The sequence below is a fragment of the Saprolegnia parasitica genome, assembly GCF_000151545.1.
Source record: "Saprolegnia parasitica CBS 223.65 unplaced genomic scaffold supercont2.29, whole genome shotgun sequence".
Taxonomy (NCBI): Eukaryota; Oomycota; class Saprolegniomycetes; order Saprolegniales; family Saprolegniaceae; genus Saprolegnia; species Saprolegnia parasitica.
The window spans coordinates 174,736-191,826 of NW_012156423.1; the positions used below are offsets into that span (position 1 = coordinate 174,736).

Below are 17,091 nucleotides of genomic sequence, written 5' to 3' on the forward strand. Positions count from 1 at the left end.
TCGCAAACGGAATCCGGATATCATCCGCCCGACTTCGGCCAACCGTATCCGGATGATAAATAATTTCACGTTGGGAGAGACGACGGTAGTCTTCACGGGCGACCGACTACCGACTAAGCTTGTACTGATTGACCGGTGTTTAGTTAGTACACCGTGAGCCTTCTACTAACTGTTGCTAACGTTACTGTACACAATGTCTTGCGTTGGGACTCTCTCGTCATGCCAATGCTTTCAAAGGTGCCCATATTCCTGAGATTGCCATCGAGGCAAGAGCTAAAACGACAGAGATGCAGAACGATGCATGCGCATGGACTAGCAGCTTAGCTGAGGAGACTGCGCATGACGGTCTTGATGTTGAGCTTGGTGAGGTTCGTGTACTTTTGGCCCGTCCGACAAACATGATGGGCTGGCCCGTCTTGTAGACCATCGAGACAGCCGCACCGACTAGGACGAGGACGAGGCGTGAGCTCCGAAGAGAACTGAACAGGGCACGGTGTACCCTTGTCATCGATCGTGTCAAACTTGGTGATGACGATACCGTCGACGCGGCGCGGATCCTGGCGGTCCGAGTAGTCGACGAGCGCCTACACATCGCTCAGGCATGGCTGCGACTGTCGACGACGTACGCGATCAAAGAGCGAGAGCTGGTCAATGCCGTCGTTGCCGACAAGCGCCTCGCCGACGAAGAGCACAAGGTCGGGGTTGTTGACGGACACGAGCTTGGCGAGCGCGCGCATGAGCGGCTCGTTGTTCTGCATTCGACCCGCCGTGTCGATAAGGACGCAGTCAAAGCCATTTTCGTTGCCGTATGCCACCGCATCGCGCGCGACGGCGGCCGGATCCTTGGCGTACCCACGCTCAAAGAGCGGCACGTCGAGCACCTTGCAGTGCTGGTTGAGCTGCTCGACCGCGCCCGACCGGAACGTATCGCAGGCCGCAATCATCACCTTGACGCCACGCGACTTGAGGTAGTAGCACACTTTCGAGAGGCTCGTCGATTTGCCGACGCCGTTGACACCGACAAACACAATCGAGTAGCAGCGCCCTGCCTCGCGCGCCGCAAGCACTTCGCGCAAGACGTCCGTCGACTTTTTCGGTGTCAAGATGCGCAGCAAGGCCGTTTCGAGCGCCTTCTGCACCACGGTTTGGATCCTAAGCGAGTGGATTTGCATAAATTGCTTCCAACCGCGTTCCTGGATACCGTGTAAAGCTCTCGAGGCGCTTCCCGATCATCGTCGTCATGACCGACTCACAAAGCTCTTCGGCGACTTCGGTCGCCACGTTCTTGGCAATAAGCTAGTGGAGCACGCGTTATGAGAAGAAAACATACAAGTGACGAGTTGTACCGTTTGGCGGAATTGGTCCAAGACAGGCGCCAGGTCTTCGCGCGTCAGCATCTATATCCTCGTCATGTGAGACCTGCGAAGGTACCTTAGGAGGACGCACCTTGTTGCCCGACACTTTCTGCAGAAAGTCACCGAGGCGCGTCTGGCCAAAGCTCCAGCCCGAGCTGCCGTCCGTGCCCGACTGCTCCGACTCGCTCTCGTTCTCGTCGTCCGACATGGTGTCGGCCTGGAATATGCATCATGAGGACCTACGAGCAACGATCGCACTGCGTACCCCAATGTTTTCGCGCCGCTTGGTATCGAGCATCGCCTGCTCGTCGTCGGCCGTGACCGGCTTGGATTGATCGAGCTTGGCCATGTCCTTGGCCGAAATCTTGTCCTTGATCGTGTACGAAAGCGCGGGCTTCTTGGTTCCCTTGCCTTTATCTACGCATTACGCAACATGAGGATACACTCATGGAAGAGGCAAGGAATACCGTCGGCGGGCTTGTCCACGTTCTTCTTGAACTTGGATGGGCGCGGGCCCGTGCGCATGGTCTTGGTCGACTTGGACGACGCGAGGAACGCCATGTCGTGCTTCAGGCGATCAAGCTCGTCGGCCGACGACGTCACACCTTCGCTGTCGTCCTTTTCCTGTCGTAGATGTGAGGTTTGGCACGTTGCGAGGGATGGATCGACCTTGTCGGCTGGGTCGGAGCTCGCATCGGCTCTGGCAGCGCCATTCTTCTTGCTCGTCGGCAGAGCGCGCGTACTGGTCGTTGCAGTATTGGCGCGCTTGCCTTTCATGTAGTTCGTCTCGACGTCGCGGAGGATCCGGTCAAAGGCTTCGTCAAAGGCAATCGGCGCACGCGCACGGATTTCGTCCATGAAGCTGGCGACGACCTCTTGCTTCAGGCGCTCGAGGAGCTCGTCGACGTAGAGAAGCTGCAGCACCTTCTGGTAGACGACGACGAGCACGAGGTTGAGCTTGTTCTCAAGCGTCCAGCGCATCTGGTACGCATCGTAGTTGAGCTCCTTGCGGCCCGTGCGCTCCTCAAGGAGCACGGTCTTGACGAGCTCGTCCACAGGGTTGCCGCGCAGCTGGCAGAGGGAGCGCGACCAGAGAACGGTACCGCTCTGGCTGAAGATGGAGACGTGGTCAAGCATGCTGGTCTACTTGGAGGTTGTCGGAAGATAGGCGTTGGGGCTCCGCTGTCGTGTTGACTTGTGGAAAAAGAACTAAAAACTTCCTCCGCCGTTATCCGGAATTCGTACCCTGCGTGACGCGGCCGTGTCTACGCTATAGTTAAAAACACGCCACTCTTGAACGCACCGTGGTGTCTATGCGCGCATAGCAAAGCGGCAAAGCGTGAAGTGCTGCTTGAAGTGGCTTGAAGCAGTGCACACTGCTCTTCATCATGAACATGAACATGAAACAATGCACTGCATACACGATCTATCAAGCCCCTTGTCATCGTCCTGCGCTAGCTCGGTTCGCCACAACCATTGTGGCTTCAAAACACTGCAATGTTGAACCCCATGCCTCCATTTGGATATTACACCAGCCATATGAAAGGTGATTGGGCATTAAGGAGCGTTGTTTCAGCCAACCAAATATTGGACGTTTCTCGACTTTCGAGAATACACCAGCGTATATTTCCACTAGTCGGTGCAATTTACCGTATTGCCCGGGGCATGCCAGCGACATCACGAGGTTTTCGTCCAAGGGAATTGATCAGCGGTGCGGCCAGACTGACGATAGTGTACTCGTGCTGACGTGCCATGCAGAATAGCATTGCTCGGGGTCTGTACGCTTGCCGCCAACACCGGTCGTCTCTTCACCAACGATATATATGGAGCTACCGCGATCCCATGAGCAGAACACGTCCTACATCCAGTTTCTTTGGCCTCCACTGGAGCTCCCGTCGATCCGCTTGCATTACACCGCGACACACCATGCGAACCTTTTATGCCACTTGTCTGGCTGGTCCTTCCAGTAGCGACACCTCGTACACTGCAACGTTGTACCAATCGTGCTGCTGGAGGCACACACACAGCGCTGATGACTGCGCCATCGCAGAGTCCGCCACATCGTCGAACGCTGTTGGATCACGGAAATGCCAGCTGCTCAAGACGCTCCGGACGATTATTGCTCCCGACACAAGCGCTCGTACAGCTGACGCACCCATTGCTTCTTGCACAACCACGTTGCCCTCAAGGGCAAGCAGTCTCGTTCGGCAAATCAACTGAGCCGCCCAAACGAGCTTCGTGGCGCTTCGAGACAACGCCATGTTGCAGTATACACTGTGCTACAGGCAGGTGCGTCATACTTGCGATTACCCGCACATGGCCGTCAACGCCAACCAATTCGACGTCGAAAGGTCCAATCAATAATCGAACGCGCCTGTCGACTTGCGGTTTGTATACAAGATTTGGTTGACGTCATCGGATCCGACCTCGTGACGTCGAAGGTCGCGAGCTTGAACCGGCGCGATCCGGTCGCCACTGGTCGATATCATCCATCATGAGCAGCATCGGTACCGAGGAGAAGTCCAAGACCGAGTTCCCGACGCTCACGGAGCTCAAGCACTCGATCCCGAACGCGTGCTTTGAGTCCAACCTCGGCCTCTCGCTCTACTACACGGTCCGCGCGATCTTCAACGCGTCGGCCTCGGCGGCGCTGCTCTACGCGGCGCGCTCGACGCCGTTCATTGCCGAGAACGCTGTGCTCCATGCGCTTGTCTGCGCCGCCTACATCTACGTGCAGGGCGTCATCTTCTGGGGCTTCTTCACGGTCGGCCACGACTGCGGCCACTCGGCCTTCTCGCGCTACCACAGCGTCAACTTTATCGTTGGCTGCATCATGCACTCGGCGATCCTGACGCCGTTCGAGAGCTGGCGCGTGACGCACCGCCACCACCACAAGAACACGGGCAACATCGACAAGGACGAGATCTTTTACCCGCACCGGTCGGTCAAGGACCTCCAGGACGTGCGCCAGTGGGTACGCCTCTTACCACCGATCGCCGAGGCTCACGTGCGCATAGGTCTACACGCTCGGTGGTGCGTGGTTTGTGTATCTCAAGGTCGGCTATGCCCCGCGCACGATGAGCCACTTTGACCCGGTACAACGCAGCGCTCGACGAAACAACTCATGATGCATCTGCTAGTGGGACCCGCTCCTCCTCCGCCGTGCGTCGGCCGTCATCGTGTCGCTCGGCGTCTGGGCCGCCTTCTTCGCTGCGTACGCGTACCTCACGTACTCGTTCGGCTTTGCCGTCATGGGCCTCTACTACTACGCGCCACTCTTTGCTTTGCCTCGTTCCTCGTCGTCACGACCTTCTTGGTACGTGCTCTTGCCCGTCGTGATCTCTTCTTACATGTATGGCGATAGCACCACAACGACGAGGCGACGCCGTGGTACGGCGACTCGGAGTGGACGTACGTCAAGGGCAACCTCTCGAGCGTCGACCGCTCGTACGGCGCGTTCGTCGACAACTTGAGCCACAACATTGGCACGCACCAGGTCCACCACCTCTTTCCGATCATCCCGCACTACAAGCTGAAGGAAGCCACCAAGCACTTTGCGGCCGCGTACCCGCACCTCGTGCGCAAGAACGACGAGCCGATCGTCTCGGCCTTCTTCAAGACCGCGCACCTCTTTGTCAACTACGGCGCCGTGCCCGAGACCGCTCAGATCTTCACGCTCAAGGAGTCGGCCGCGGCCGCCAAGTCCAAGGCGGACTAAGCCAACGAAGCGCAATACAGGACGTGTCCATAATCTGTCGTCTACTAGCTGTGTTTCCATTCTGTACGTGTTTATGCTTAAAGCTCCGCGACCTACGGCCACGGACAGCGACAAGGATGGAGAGGATGTGACGAGTACCTCGTACTGCATCTCGACGAGGAGCTCGTTGATGGCTTCAATGATCTTGGTGTGGGTACCCTCCATGGACCGGATCGAGGTCTCGTAGATGCTGGCCGACACGTCGTCGTCGCGCGTCTGCTTGGATCGCATGCGCTCCAAGAGCAAGGCTGATGTCTACGCAGATTCGCTTTGTAGGAAGAGGACAGAGAGCATATATCATCGTACAAGCAGAAGTTTTTCCTTCTCCTGGACCTGAACCTTGCGGATGAGGGTGGCGAGCGTCGTCGCGTCGCGAGCGCGGAGCGTCGCCTAGCACCATCGATCGACATGAGGTACGTGCATCGCGCACGAAGAGACCTCGATGCGGTTGATCTCGGCGCTCACAGCCGCAAAATGCTTGGTGATTTCTTGAGCTACTCGCAGCATCATGAGTCCATGCATGCTGCGTGGCAGCGAGCGTACAAAAGACGGCAAATTCGTCCTTGAACATGAGCTCGACAAAGCCCCTAGTACCATGCATCACAAGACGTCGGTAGCATGCCACGCCTACGTCTCGAAGCGCGCGTAGATCTCGACGCGCTTGCTTTGGCAGCGCATGAACGCATCGTACAAGCCGCGGGTCGTCGTCGCATACAGGTCGTCGGGCACGCTGCTCTCGAGGTGGAGGTCGTGCGCGAGCGTCTGCTTGACGTTGGCCACGGCGCAGGGCGTCGCTTGATGGTTAGCATGCTCCTCGTGGTCGCCGTGGTCGCAGCCGTGGCGGGCCTTGAGGATGTCCAAGCACGCGTCCAGATCCATCTCGCAATTCCTGCCTTGCAACCAAAAAGGACGGCCCCCTACCCTCTACCCTGGTACTGCGTTTTCCGGGATTTCGATCGATTTCATGCCACTAAACGTGTGAATTTCGGATTTTTCGGTCCATTTGCATCGCGACACATGGGCAAGGAGACGTACGTCTGCGCGTACTGCGACAAGTCGTTCACGGACTCGCACGAGGCGCGGAAGAAGCACCTCTCTGGGCGTGCCCATAAGGCCAACGTCAAGCTGTGGTACGATGCGATCGACACGGGCGCGGCGCGGACCGACGGCCAGTGGACGCCGGCGGGGCCAGCCACCGACCTCTCGCTGCCGCCGTCGCTGCGGCCAGCGCCGCCACATGCGTTTGCCATTCTGCCGGCCGAGTGGGGCTAACACGTAACGCCGATCGTAATAGTATCGATGCATGGTTCTTATTGTGGCTGCTTATCGCTGGAGGTCGGAGCGCTTGAGCGGCTCGTAGAGCTGGCGCAGCGGTAGTGTCGTCTCTTGGTTCTCCGGGAAGAAGCTTAAAAAGTACCCGAGCTGGCGTGTCCATGGCAGCAGGAGGCGGCGGACGTCCATGAACTTTTCGAGCCGGTGCTTTTGCAGCAGCGGCAGCAGCGGCGACGGACCACTCGCCGCCTCAAAGATGCAGGTAAAGACCTCGTGGCCAAAGACGACGCCGTAGACCAAGTCGGCCAGCGTCACCGTGTGGCGACCCGCGTTGCTCCGGACACCGTACCAGATGAGCTCGTCCGTAATGTAGTAAAAGTCGAAGTAGAGCGCCCGGTACGACTGCGGGATCGTGGCCTGGCCGAGGCGGCCGTGCGGGCGCGGACTCACGGGCACGACGAGGTCGATCGCGTGCTCGAGCTCGTACAAGAGCGACCGGCGGTTGTCGTCGTCGAGGTCCGAATCGAGCAGCACGGTGTGGAGGTCCTTCCAAAACAGCTGAAAGGTCTACACATCATACCATCATCACTATGAACGTGATACGAACCACCTCGAAACGTACCTTGAGGAACTTGGCGATCGTGTCTTCGAGCGTCGAGAACGGGTAGGCTTCGCGGAGCTGCGGCGCGTTGAGGAAGCTCGACATGTTGCTCGGCGTGAAGCTCAGCGACACGTGGTAGTGCTCGGCAAACTGCTTCATGTTGTAAAACGCAATGTGCTCCTTCACGCTGTGCTCCCACTGCTGCCGGTGCTTGCGCAAAAGCTCGAGGTTGGGCTCGATGCGCAGCACAGCAATATCGTGCGGCTCGAGCTTGAGCGACAGCGTCGCGTGCTTCTGGTCGCCGTCGACGCGCAGCGCGAGGGGCGCGAGGACGCCATCGACGTCGACAATGTGGTCGACCTTCACCTCGAAAAACATGCTGTCGTTCCGGATCGCCACGTGCGCGTTCACGTCATGGCGCACGTTCCGTAGCACGATGAACTTGGCGTCCGCTTGCATATCGGTCGGCGAGTCTTCGCACAAGATGGACTCGGGCGCGGAGAAGCCCATGCCGAGGAACGTCGGCTGCGCGGCAAAGTAGGGCAGCGCCGGCTCGTGGTACGTCGGCCAGTCGCCGAGCGTCGGCTGCGCGTGCGCAATGTGCACGTGGAGCTGCGGCATGTTGCACGTCGCTTTCAGAAAGACCGTCTCGCGAAAGTCCTTGACAAGCCGGCAGTTGACGTAGACTTCAATGTTGCGCACCCAGCTCTCGGACGTGGCCGTCGCCTTCTTGGGCGCCGGGCGAAAGTTGAGAAACACTTGCAGTCGCTGGTACGCGCCGAGCGTCACGCTGCTAATCTCGTTGAACGAGGTCGGCGACATGGAGAAGCCGACTTCGTGCGGCCGGCCGTTGCTCGAGAGCATAAAGTCGAGCGACAAGCTCGAAAAGTTCTCGAGCAGCACCGAGTGGTTGTGGTACAGCTTGTCGTAAAACACGTCGCCGTACTCGATCTCCAAGCGCGACGGCGGGTCCTCCGGCGTCAGCGAAAACTCCGACGACTTGCGCCGCTGCCGCTTCGAGCCTGAGTAGTTGGACACGAGCACGCGAAAGAGGTTCGTGTCCGACTTGTCTTTCGCCATCGCCCGGAGCGCGTTGAGGTCCGCAATCACCTCCATCTTGACACGAATGAGCTTGAGATCGCTGGGGTTGCCGACATTTTCGAGCACGAGGAACGTCGAGTAGACGCCGACGACATCGCGCGCAAAGCGGAGCACGATCGTCTGGTACGACAGCAGCGACCCATGCGACTTGCTCAGGCGCAGCCACGACGAGGCTTTCGCGTCCGCAAGGTACAGCCGGTACCCGACGCTCTTTTCTTGCTCGTTGTGCAGTGTGATCTCCCACTCGACCTCGCCGCCCGCGCGCACCGTGTGCTGCCCGACGTCAATGACGTACAGCGTATTGTCGAGCGTCGAGTTTTCAGCCGGCGTGCACCCGCGCACGGTCAAAAGCGCATCGGTCGCCGCCTCGACGACCTCGGACGGCGGCGGCGACGACGCTGCGTCACTCTCAACGACCGCCGCCTCGACCGTGACGTGGTCCTCAAGCAGCGTACTGGGATCCGAGGACGTTGTATCGAGTCGCGGCCGACGCTTCGAGACGGCGCTCTGGATGACGGCGGGTGGAAGCGCAGCCATCTCGGCTTCTTCCATGACAAGCAGCACGTCAATGAGCGACGCGCTGGACGCGGTGACGTCGCGCACCGAGAGACGCATGACGTTGGGCTCGCTGTGCGCCTCGTGACCCGCGTGCGTGCACTCTTCAAGATGCACGAGCACCTTCATCGAGCTCTTTGGCGCGATCGTACCAGTCGCTGGCGTCACGACCGCGCAGAGGACGTCGCCCATCGCCGCGGCCGACGTCTCCTTGTGCAGAAAGCAGAGCCCGGGCACGTGCGTCGAAAACGACGTGACCTCGAACGTGAGCGGCTGCGTCGTCGACGGGTTCTGGATCCAAAAGCAGTCCGAGCTTTGCTGCAGCTGGTAGCAGCTCGAGCGCGGCAGCGGGTTGGCGTGGAACCGCAGCTGGCGCGCCGAGAGGCTAAACGACTGTCCGAGCACAAGGGCGCCCTTGATCGCGATCTCGCGGATGCGCGCCGCCGAGTCCAGGGCGGTGGCGGCGATGCTCAACATGCCGAGATCGCACGCGTCGTCAAAGCGCGAGCCATCGCCCGACGACGCAAACGGGAGGTCCGTCCACGTCGCACCCGGCAGCATGCTGCAGTGCACGCGCACATCCACGTGCTCGCCGGGTGGCAGCGTCAGCGCCGTCAGAGGCGTGTTGGACGACCGCGACACGACGGCCACGTCCAGCACACTACGGAATTGCATAAGAATCTTCGTCGTCTGCAAGAGGCCGTACCTTGCGAGCGCGTCGGCCGCGTGGCACGAGAGCTTGATCTCGAGGTCGTCGTCAAACACGTTGTGGATCGTGCAGAGAAAGCCGGAGGGCGCGTCGCTCGGCAACACGAGCGGCGGGACGTACGCGACGAGCGCCTCGTCATGCCGAGTGCAGTCACTCTCGAGCGCAATGTCCATGTAATTCGCAATCACATGCGCCGAGACCGTGACGACCTGCGTGTTGTGCGGGTTGTGAAAGTTGAAGAGACTCACACTGAGCTCGTGCCGCCCGGCGCTGAGGTACTAGTATCGGTTGAATACTAATACCGAGGACAATAGCAAAGAGAGAGGTACCTCGGGGGTGTGGAGGCACTCGAACACGAGGGTCGCTGTCGCCCGGCCGTCGATTTCGTAAAAGACATCCGAGACGGCACCCGAGAGCGCAGTTGCGAGCTGCTCTTGGAGCGAGTGGACACCAGATGCCCCACCGTCCTCGTCCTGATGGCTGTTCTTCGGGGACGGAACGCGCGCCGCGCGGCGAATTTCGAGCAGCACCAAGCACGACGGGAGCGGTCCGAGACAAAAGAGGCCAGGAATGTCGGCCATGTTCTTGACGTCGACCTCAAACGTGCACGGCGACCACGCTGTCGAGTAGCCGATTTTGCCGAGCGAGATGTGCGACGAGAGCAGCTGGAGGCGCGACTCGCCGTAGACACCCGTGACGGGCAGCACGCCAAGCGTCGTCGCCTCGCACTGCTCGTGGTGGTCCTCGAAACTCTGGAACGCAATCATGCCTTGGAGCGGCACGGTCTTTCCCGCGTCAATCGCATCAATCGGCAAGAGGCCGGAGCACGCCACCGGCGCAAACTGCGTCGCCACCACCACGATCGTATGCGGCTCGAGCGTACACACCGGGCCCGTGTAGAGGCCGGCAACGGTCGCGCTACTGCTGGGCACTGCCGAGAGCTCGCGCGCATCGGCCGCCATAATGCCATTTGCAAACGTCGGGACGGAATGCATTGCTGCCTGTGCCTCGACCGCAAGCCACGTAAAGAGCAGCGGGAGGTTCGAGATCGGACGCAGCGTCACGGAGCGCGACGAGCGGTTCACGAGCGAGACGTACGACCGGTGGTCCGCGACCGTCGACGGCTGGAAGATGCGGTACTGGCGCTGGTTGTCACCATTTGCGACCAAGCCGAGGGGCTCGCTCGAGATGACCGGCACCGTCCCGAGCGTGAGCACACTGCCTTTCGTCGCCAAAAGGTCGCCTTGCAGCATCGCGCGGAGGCGGTCTTGCAGCGTGTACAAGGCCGCGCGCGGCACGACGTCGCACGCAATGCTGCCATTGTCGACAAAGAGCACAACGTCGACCGTGTTGACGTTCTGTGGGTTGTAGACATTCTCGACCACGATCCGTCGGCGGAAGAGGCCGTGCGTAAAGGCAGCCACGTTGAAGTCGATGCGGCACGACTCGCCCGGCGGGATCTCGCCTTTTTCGTGCCGGAGCGAGACGTGCAGCGACTCGTCGTCGTCCGAGTAGCCGGCTTCGTGCACGGATGCAACGTACACGCGGTACGTCAGCGGCAGCGACTTGTTGACGTTGGTGAGCTCGAAACACCCTTCGTGCGTCTTGCAGCGCTGGAGCCGGCCAATGTTGAGCTCGGTCCCAAAGTCAATCTCGCGGGGCACCACGGTGGCCAAGCTCGCGCCCGCGACGCCACAAACTTGACGGTAAACTCGGCTGCGAGCTCGCGGTCCTCGAGCGCGTCCTTTTCCCGAAACAACTGCATGCGGATGCCGCCCATGAGGTCGCGCGACGCGCCGGTCTTGAACGCGTCGGCTGGCAAGCGCGGCCGGAACGCAATGTACAGATCCGTGGCCTCCATGCCCGGCAAGATGATGTTGGTCGCATCGTGCTGCAGCGCCGCGTCTTCGTACACGTAGCACTGCGTCTTGAGGTTCGAGGATGCGCAAAGGAGCAGCGTTTCCGTGACCTGGGACACGAGCGTGATCTTGCGCACCTTGCTAAACTTGCCATCGATCTCGTCGGCCGTGACGTAGCACGGGCCAATGTTGAGGTCCGTGAGCTGGCCCGTCAAGTGCGGGTCGAGCTCCGGGATGCGCACGTACACGGGTCGCGTCACGCGCACGTTGATCGTGACATTCGTCGAGTCGAGCCGGTCGTTGAGGTTCCGGACGAGGATCACCTCCGTGTGCTTGCCCGAGGTCGTGCCCGTGTACGTGAACCGGATCGGCGTGCGTCCGTTGCCGTCGACGCGCCCTGTTGCCGTCGGGAGCACGAGGTTGGTTGCTTTCGGTGGCGCGTCATCGGGGCCGGTCGACGAGACGAGCACGAGAAACTTGACCGGCGTCGCGGACGCGTTGCAGACATAAAAGACGCCGTGCACGATCGCGCCAAGCTGCTGCTCGCCGAGGTCGACGCGGTCCGATCGAGATGCAGCGACCGTTGGACCGTCTTGACGAGCATGACATCGATGCTTGAAGTCGACTTGCCGTCGCTGAGCACGAGACGGCCGGCGGGAATTTCGCCCGTCTTCTTCCACTCGGACGGCAGCGCGAGCTTGCCCAGCGTCGTCGCCAGCGGCGCCGTGGCCTCGATGCCCGACTTGGCCGCGAAATGCCAGCGCACGTGCAGGGTCGAAGTCGTGTCCGGAGCGATCGCGAGTTTTTGCGGCAGAACCATGGGCACGTCGTCGGCCATGGCGACCGCGAGCCCAACAACGTCTTGGAACGCATCCGTTGGCACCCACTTGAGCTCGAGCGTGCTTGCTTCCTTTGCGCGCACCTCGAGGAGCCATCCCAGCGCGTCACTGGGTGCTTCTTCGATCGGTAGGAGCAGCGTCGACGGTCGCGTCGCACCGAGCTGCCCGACGCTGACCTGGAACCGATCGATGGCCGGTTTGGTCGGCACCGGATCCCGGAACGGCATGGGCGGAAGCAGCGTTTTGCCGACGACACGGCAGTACGCGTTCTCCCCCGCGGGGGTCCGCAGGTACACGTCGGCCTTGTACTGCAGCTCCTTCATCACATCCTTGTTTTGCTGCTCGTAAAAGAGAAACTTGCCGACGCCAAAGATTGGGGTCGCGGCGCCCGGCACCGATGTCGGCGGCAGCATGTTTTTGCCGCGGCGTCCGTGGTGGCGGCGGCGGTGCGGACCGGCCTTCTTCGCCGACACGACGTCGCCCTCCTGCTTGAAGACGACCGTGCCGACAATGCGCCCCGTCGACTCGGGCTCGAGCGTAAAGTGCAGCGTGTTGTGCACGACGGTGGGGACCGACCGCCGGCGAACAATCTGGCGCCGGAGCGGCGTCCGCGACTCGGACTCGGACTCGGTGTCGCTGTTGCCACTGTCGTACGCCGACGCGCTACTCCGTGGCGGGTGTTTGCCTGTCTCGGCACTGCCTTCGCCCGATAAAAGCGCCTTGACGTGACTGATCTTGGAGTTGAGCTTCCCAATCTTGTCTTCCTTCTTCTTTGTGACCGCGATCCGAAGCTTGTGCTCGAGCTTCTCGAGCTCTTCGTCGAGCTTCTTCTCCTGCGCTTGCGTAATGTTGGCCGCGGGGACTGCATCCAAGTTGAAGGTAAACGTCGGACGCAGCGACGGCACCGAGAAGCCCGTCGCCGTGTCCACCTCGATGACGTACTCGCGCTTCTTGCGACTCATGTTGCGAATCGTGAGCTTGAATGCGTCGCTCGGCTCGTCGACAAGGCACGTGCCGACCGAGATGGGCTGGCCGGCCTGCGGCAGTTTGAACGTCTCGCGCTTGACGACCTTGGCCTTGATCGTGACAAACACCGAGTTCTCGACGTCCTGGACGTTGACAATCTTGAGCTTCTCCTCGAACGGGCCCGCTAGCGTCGGCTGAAACTCAAAGCACACGTGGCGCGCCCCGAAGGGTTTGATGACGCCAACGTCGCCGTCCTTGATCTCGAGAAACCCAGACGAGATCGACCCCGTCTTCTCAATCATGTACACGAGCGGAATCGCCGACCCGTTGCGGACAAGCACCTTCTTGGAGCTCTTGCTGAACGTCGTGATGCGACCAAAGTTGATGTTCTTCTGGTTCACTTGCAGCACGGAGCGACACACGCGGCTCTTGAGCAGCAATTCGCGCACAGACGGGCGCGTGTCGAACGGGTGCAGCGAGTGCCCGAGCGAAGCCGACGCCGAGAGGTCCGGGTGCCGCCCTTGTTGGTTGCCGCCCGCCGGTAGCGTGACAAACACCTTGTACTTTTCGACGCGAGATTTCTCCGGCGTCTCTTCGCCAACCTTGGGCGTAAAGACGGCAAGGATCGGAAGCGACCCTTTGGCGGGAATGCGGACGTTCCACTCCTTTGTCGTGAGCACAGGCACGAGATGCTTGTCGGCCACGAGCTGATGGAACCGCCGGACGCGCTCACGAATCAAGGTCACCGTGTCCTTCTCACGCTCGGCGTCGAAACGCAACGACTCAAACATACCGACGACATCGGACGTCACCGCATCGAGCTCTTTCTTGGCGCCATTGCCATTGCTTCGCTCCACGACCGTGGGCACCGATGGCATACTCGACGTTGGTGTTTGCGTCGCCGAGGCCGCGAGGGGCGTCGTTGGCATCGTCAGGGTCGCTGTGGACGTCCCACTACCGTTGCGCTTGGCCGTCGTCGTCTTCTTCTTCTTGGACAAGAGCTCCTGGAGGCGCGAGAGCTCGGTGGTTTTCTTGGGCGCGTTGAGCTCCTTGATGCTGCCAATGGAGCGGCGCCGGCGAATCGTTTGCGTCGGCGGCATGTGCAACGACGCGGCGCTCGCCGTCGTCACGGCCACGGGCGCCGGCGACACGAGCGGCGACTCGATCGGCGCGGCCAGCGGCGACACGGCGGGCGAGACGAGCGAGAGCGCGACCGCGGTCTTGGCGTGGTCCGCAATGTAGTAGAGCTGGACGCGCGACGGGTCGCTGCTCTGCACGCGAAGCCGCAGCACGGCGCTCGTAATGTTCTCAAGCGTAAACACCTTGATGCTCATCGAGTTGGCGGCCACGTGCTCAAAATTGAGAAACGCCGATTTCGACGGCGTGTGCAGCTTGTAAAAGAGCGAGTGGTAAATCACATGGTGCGCATCCATGTTGCTCGAGCGCACGCACACTTGCGCGAGATTGAGTTTGTTTTTGAGATTCACGGCGTTGATCACGCGCGTGTAGTTGGCGTTGACCTTGCGCGGAATGATCTCAATCTTCATCTCGAGCGACTGTTTCGGCCCGAGCGTCATCTCGTCGTTCGGGACCGTCGAGACAACTTTCGAGACCACGGATGGCTTGACGACCGTCGGCAGCTCCGAGTGGTTGGTGAGTGTGCACGCACTCGACCGGAGCTCGCCAATGTTGCAGTCGCCAAAGTGCAGCACGGACGGCGTCATCGTGACATACGACGTACACGTGCGCGACCGCGCGTGGAGGGACTTGCCCAAACTGCGGTCGTACACGCGCTGGTTTGAGCCCGTCCACGCGCCTTGGACTTGGTAGCACCGGAACGAGAGCCGGAAGCTCTGCTTCGTGAGGCGGCAGCTCTTGACGTCAAACACCTCGGACGGCGTCGGCGTGTACCACACGACGATCGTCCGCTCGACGCCGGGCGCGAGGTCGAGCGCCTCGACGAGGTAGTTGTTGACGTGGTCGTCCAGCGCAGGACGTACACCCGACTTGGTGCGCACGAGGCTCGTCGACTTGCGCTCGGGCGACGAGCAGACACTGGCGCCGCTACTAATGCACCACCGATCGTGCCAATCATTAAACTATGTCATTGTACCTCTCGATGCCGCTTTCGGTGAGGTCTTTTACGCGCGAATGCACGCGCAAAAGCTTGCGTGACGAACGCGCGCGCAGCGGCACCTTATTGGGTGCGTGGCCTTCGTCGTGCGTCTTGGGGCTGCTCGGACTCGGTGGCGGCGCGAGCCGCTCCCCGTCAAACTCCATGTCGTCGTCTGCGTCTTCCATTTCACTCAAGAGCGTGTCTTCAAACGAGTTGCGCTTGCGGCTGAAAGTCAAGTCTTCGTCGTCGCCGTCGTTTTCGTCCGGCTCGTCGTCGCTGTCGCCGTTCTCCGTCTTGAAGAACGCGCTGTTGGTCGGCGAGGTGGCCGTCGGGGACAGCGAGAGGCGCGAGTCGGTCGGCGAAAGCGGCTCGTCAAAGCCCAGGCCCCGCATCGTCGACATGGAGCGTGACGACCGCGCGCGGTTGTTGCCCACAAGCTTGAGCTCAAACGTCACTTCTTTCGGCCGGTCGCTCGAGAGCTCAATGTGGAGCGGCGCCTCCGTCATGTTTTTGATGAGCACGATCTTGGGGGTTGGCATGCCCGTGTAGCAGTCGCCAAAGTCCATGAGACTTCCACTCATGAGAAAGGACCCGTTCGGCTCCCGGATCGAGAGACCCTCGCTACACAAGATCAGAAGAAGAAGAAGAAAGGTGACGAGGGTGTACCGGTGGTGCTCCTTGGACGCGATCGCGTGCACCTTGAGCGTCTTGACGTTGCGCGAGTCGTGGAGGTTTTGCACGAGGATCTCGAAACTATGCTCGCCGACCTAGAAAAAGGGTCGTGAGATAGACGGGTCGTCCAGCGTACACTGTACCTCGACGGGACGGTACGTCACGCGCACGCGCATGTGCCCATACGCAGCGACTTGGAACGGATTCTCGCCCATCGCGTAGCCCGAGTTGTAGTCGGAGCACGTCAGCATCGCCTTTTGGTCGTCGGGAATCGACGACATCATACGAAACACGAGCGGGATCTCGGACCGGTTCCAGACCGTAAAGTCCTTGACGTACGACCCGCCGGGAATGCAGTCGTCAAAGTGGAGCTCCTTCACGTCGAGGCGCAGCAGCGATCGGCACACGTTGCCCTGGATCGGGATCGTGATCGCATCGAGCGCGCCAACCGGCGACGTCGGCGACCGGTCTGGCGACAAGATGGTCGTCGAAAAGATGAGCCGCCCCGAGAGCGCCGCGAACGAGCTCTCGTTCAAGTACAGTCGCTCTTCGTCAGACGAGTCGTCACCAGCATTCGCCTTGGACGTCAAGCCCGTCGACGGCTTGGCCGCTGTGCCCGAAGCTTCGTGCTTGACGCAGATCGAGAAGATAAGCCGCTGCGCTTGGTTGGGCTCCAACACGATCGAGTCGATGAGCCCCATTTGGTTGAAAAGCTCGTTAAAGCCTTCGTCAAGAAAAACCGTGTCGGCAAGCGACGACGAGAACGACGACTTGGACATGCTTCGGACGAGAGGCGACTCTACGACGCCGTCGTCGTCGGGTAGGTTCTCGTTGTGCGTCTGGAAGCCCCACGTGCTGGCATGGAATGGCTTACGCAGCTCCGCATTCAGGCCCACGCGCACCGGGAACGGCTGCAGGTTGATGAGCTCGAATTGGCGCAAGCTCGAGAGGTCCGAGAGGTACACATCGCCAAAGCCAAAGAGGTTGGCCGGATCCATGGCCGACGAGGCCAGCGCCCGAATGCCCAGCGCCGGCCGCCCCATAAGCAGCTTCGGCCGGCCGCTTGCCGTCGGGCTCAGTACCCCCTTCTCGCTCGAGCTGCCCTCGCCGTCGCTTCCCTTGCGCCGGAACCCGCGCCGCTTCTTCGATGGCATCGATGATCAAGGGACCCCGAAAGCTCTCTCCTCGGCGGTGATTTCAGCCAATTAGATGCGCGGATTCCCAGTCAGTGGTCGCACCTTGCATCGTAGCATTGCATATCCTCTCACATTTAATATTAAACCTTTTCA

The 17,091-nt window shown here is 60.6% G+C and overlaps 4 protein-coding genes and 1 pseudogene across 5 annotated transcripts; 2 read left to right on the forward strand and 3 right to left on the reverse strand.

Annotated features, from left to right (window-relative positions):
• Positions 1-320: 320 nt before the first annotated feature.
• SPRG_07003 (hypothetical protein) lies at positions 321-2,492 on the reverse strand (annotated as a pseudogene; the record flags this gene model as incomplete). Its single annotated transcript has 8 exons — positions 321-444; positions 500-584; positions 627-1,152; positions 1,202-1,296; positions 1,347-1,397; positions 1,447-1,572; positions 1,621-1,772; positions 1,823-2,492.
• A 1,307-nt stretch (positions 2,493-3,799) lies between these two features.
• SPRG_07004 (hypothetical protein) lies at positions 3,800-5,140 on the forward strand. Its single transcript, XM_012346466.1, has 4 exons — positions 3,800-4,329; positions 4,373-4,450; positions 4,496-4,671; positions 4,720-5,140. The coding sequence occupies exons 1-4, from the start codon at positions 3,850-3,852 to the stop codon at positions 4,826-4,828; spliced, it is 843 nt and encodes a 280-aa protein (XP_012201856.1). The 5' UTR covers positions 3,800-3,849; the 3' UTR covers positions 4,829-5,140.
• SPRG_07005 (hypothetical protein) lies at positions 5,082-6,023 on the reverse strand. The gene is made up of 6 exons (XM_012346467.1): positions 5,744-6,023; positions 5,656-5,699; positions 5,551-5,606; positions 5,419-5,502; positions 5,212-5,367; positions 5,082-5,165 (listed from the first exon to the last, which is right to left on the reverse strand). The coding sequence occupies exons 1-6, from the start codon at positions 5,989-5,991 to the stop codon at positions 5,151-5,153; spliced, it is 603 nt and encodes a 200-aa protein (XP_012201857.1). The 5' UTR covers positions 5,992-6,023; the 3' UTR covers positions 5,082-5,150.
• Positions 6,024-6,129: 106 nt separating this feature from the next.
• SPRG_07006 (hypothetical protein) lies at positions 6,130-6,384 on the forward strand (the record flags this gene model as incomplete). Its single annotated transcript, XM_012346468.1, has 2 exons — positions 6,130-6,147; positions 6,169-6,384. 2 exons carry the CDS (start codon positions 6,130-6,132, stop codon positions 6,382-6,384), a joined length of 234 nt encoding a protein of 77 aa, XP_012201858.1.
• Positions 6,385-6,407: 23 nt separating this feature from the next.
• On the reverse strand, positions 6,408-16,994 carry SPRG_07007 (hypothetical protein). Its single transcript, XM_012346469.1, has 9 exons — positions 15,946-16,994; positions 15,797-15,897; positions 15,128-15,751; positions 11,799-15,081; positions 11,051-11,748; positions 9,680-11,027; positions 9,348-9,628; positions 7,007-9,302; positions 6,408-6,951 (listed from the first exon to the last, which is right to left on the reverse strand). The coding sequence occupies exons 1-9, from the start codon at positions 16,954-16,956 to the stop codon at positions 6,436-6,438; spliced, it is 10,158 nt and encodes a 3,385-aa protein (XP_012201859.1). The 5' UTR covers positions 16,957-16,994; the 3' UTR covers positions 6,408-6,435.
• Between the last annotated feature and the right edge of the window lie 97 nt (positions 16,995-17,091).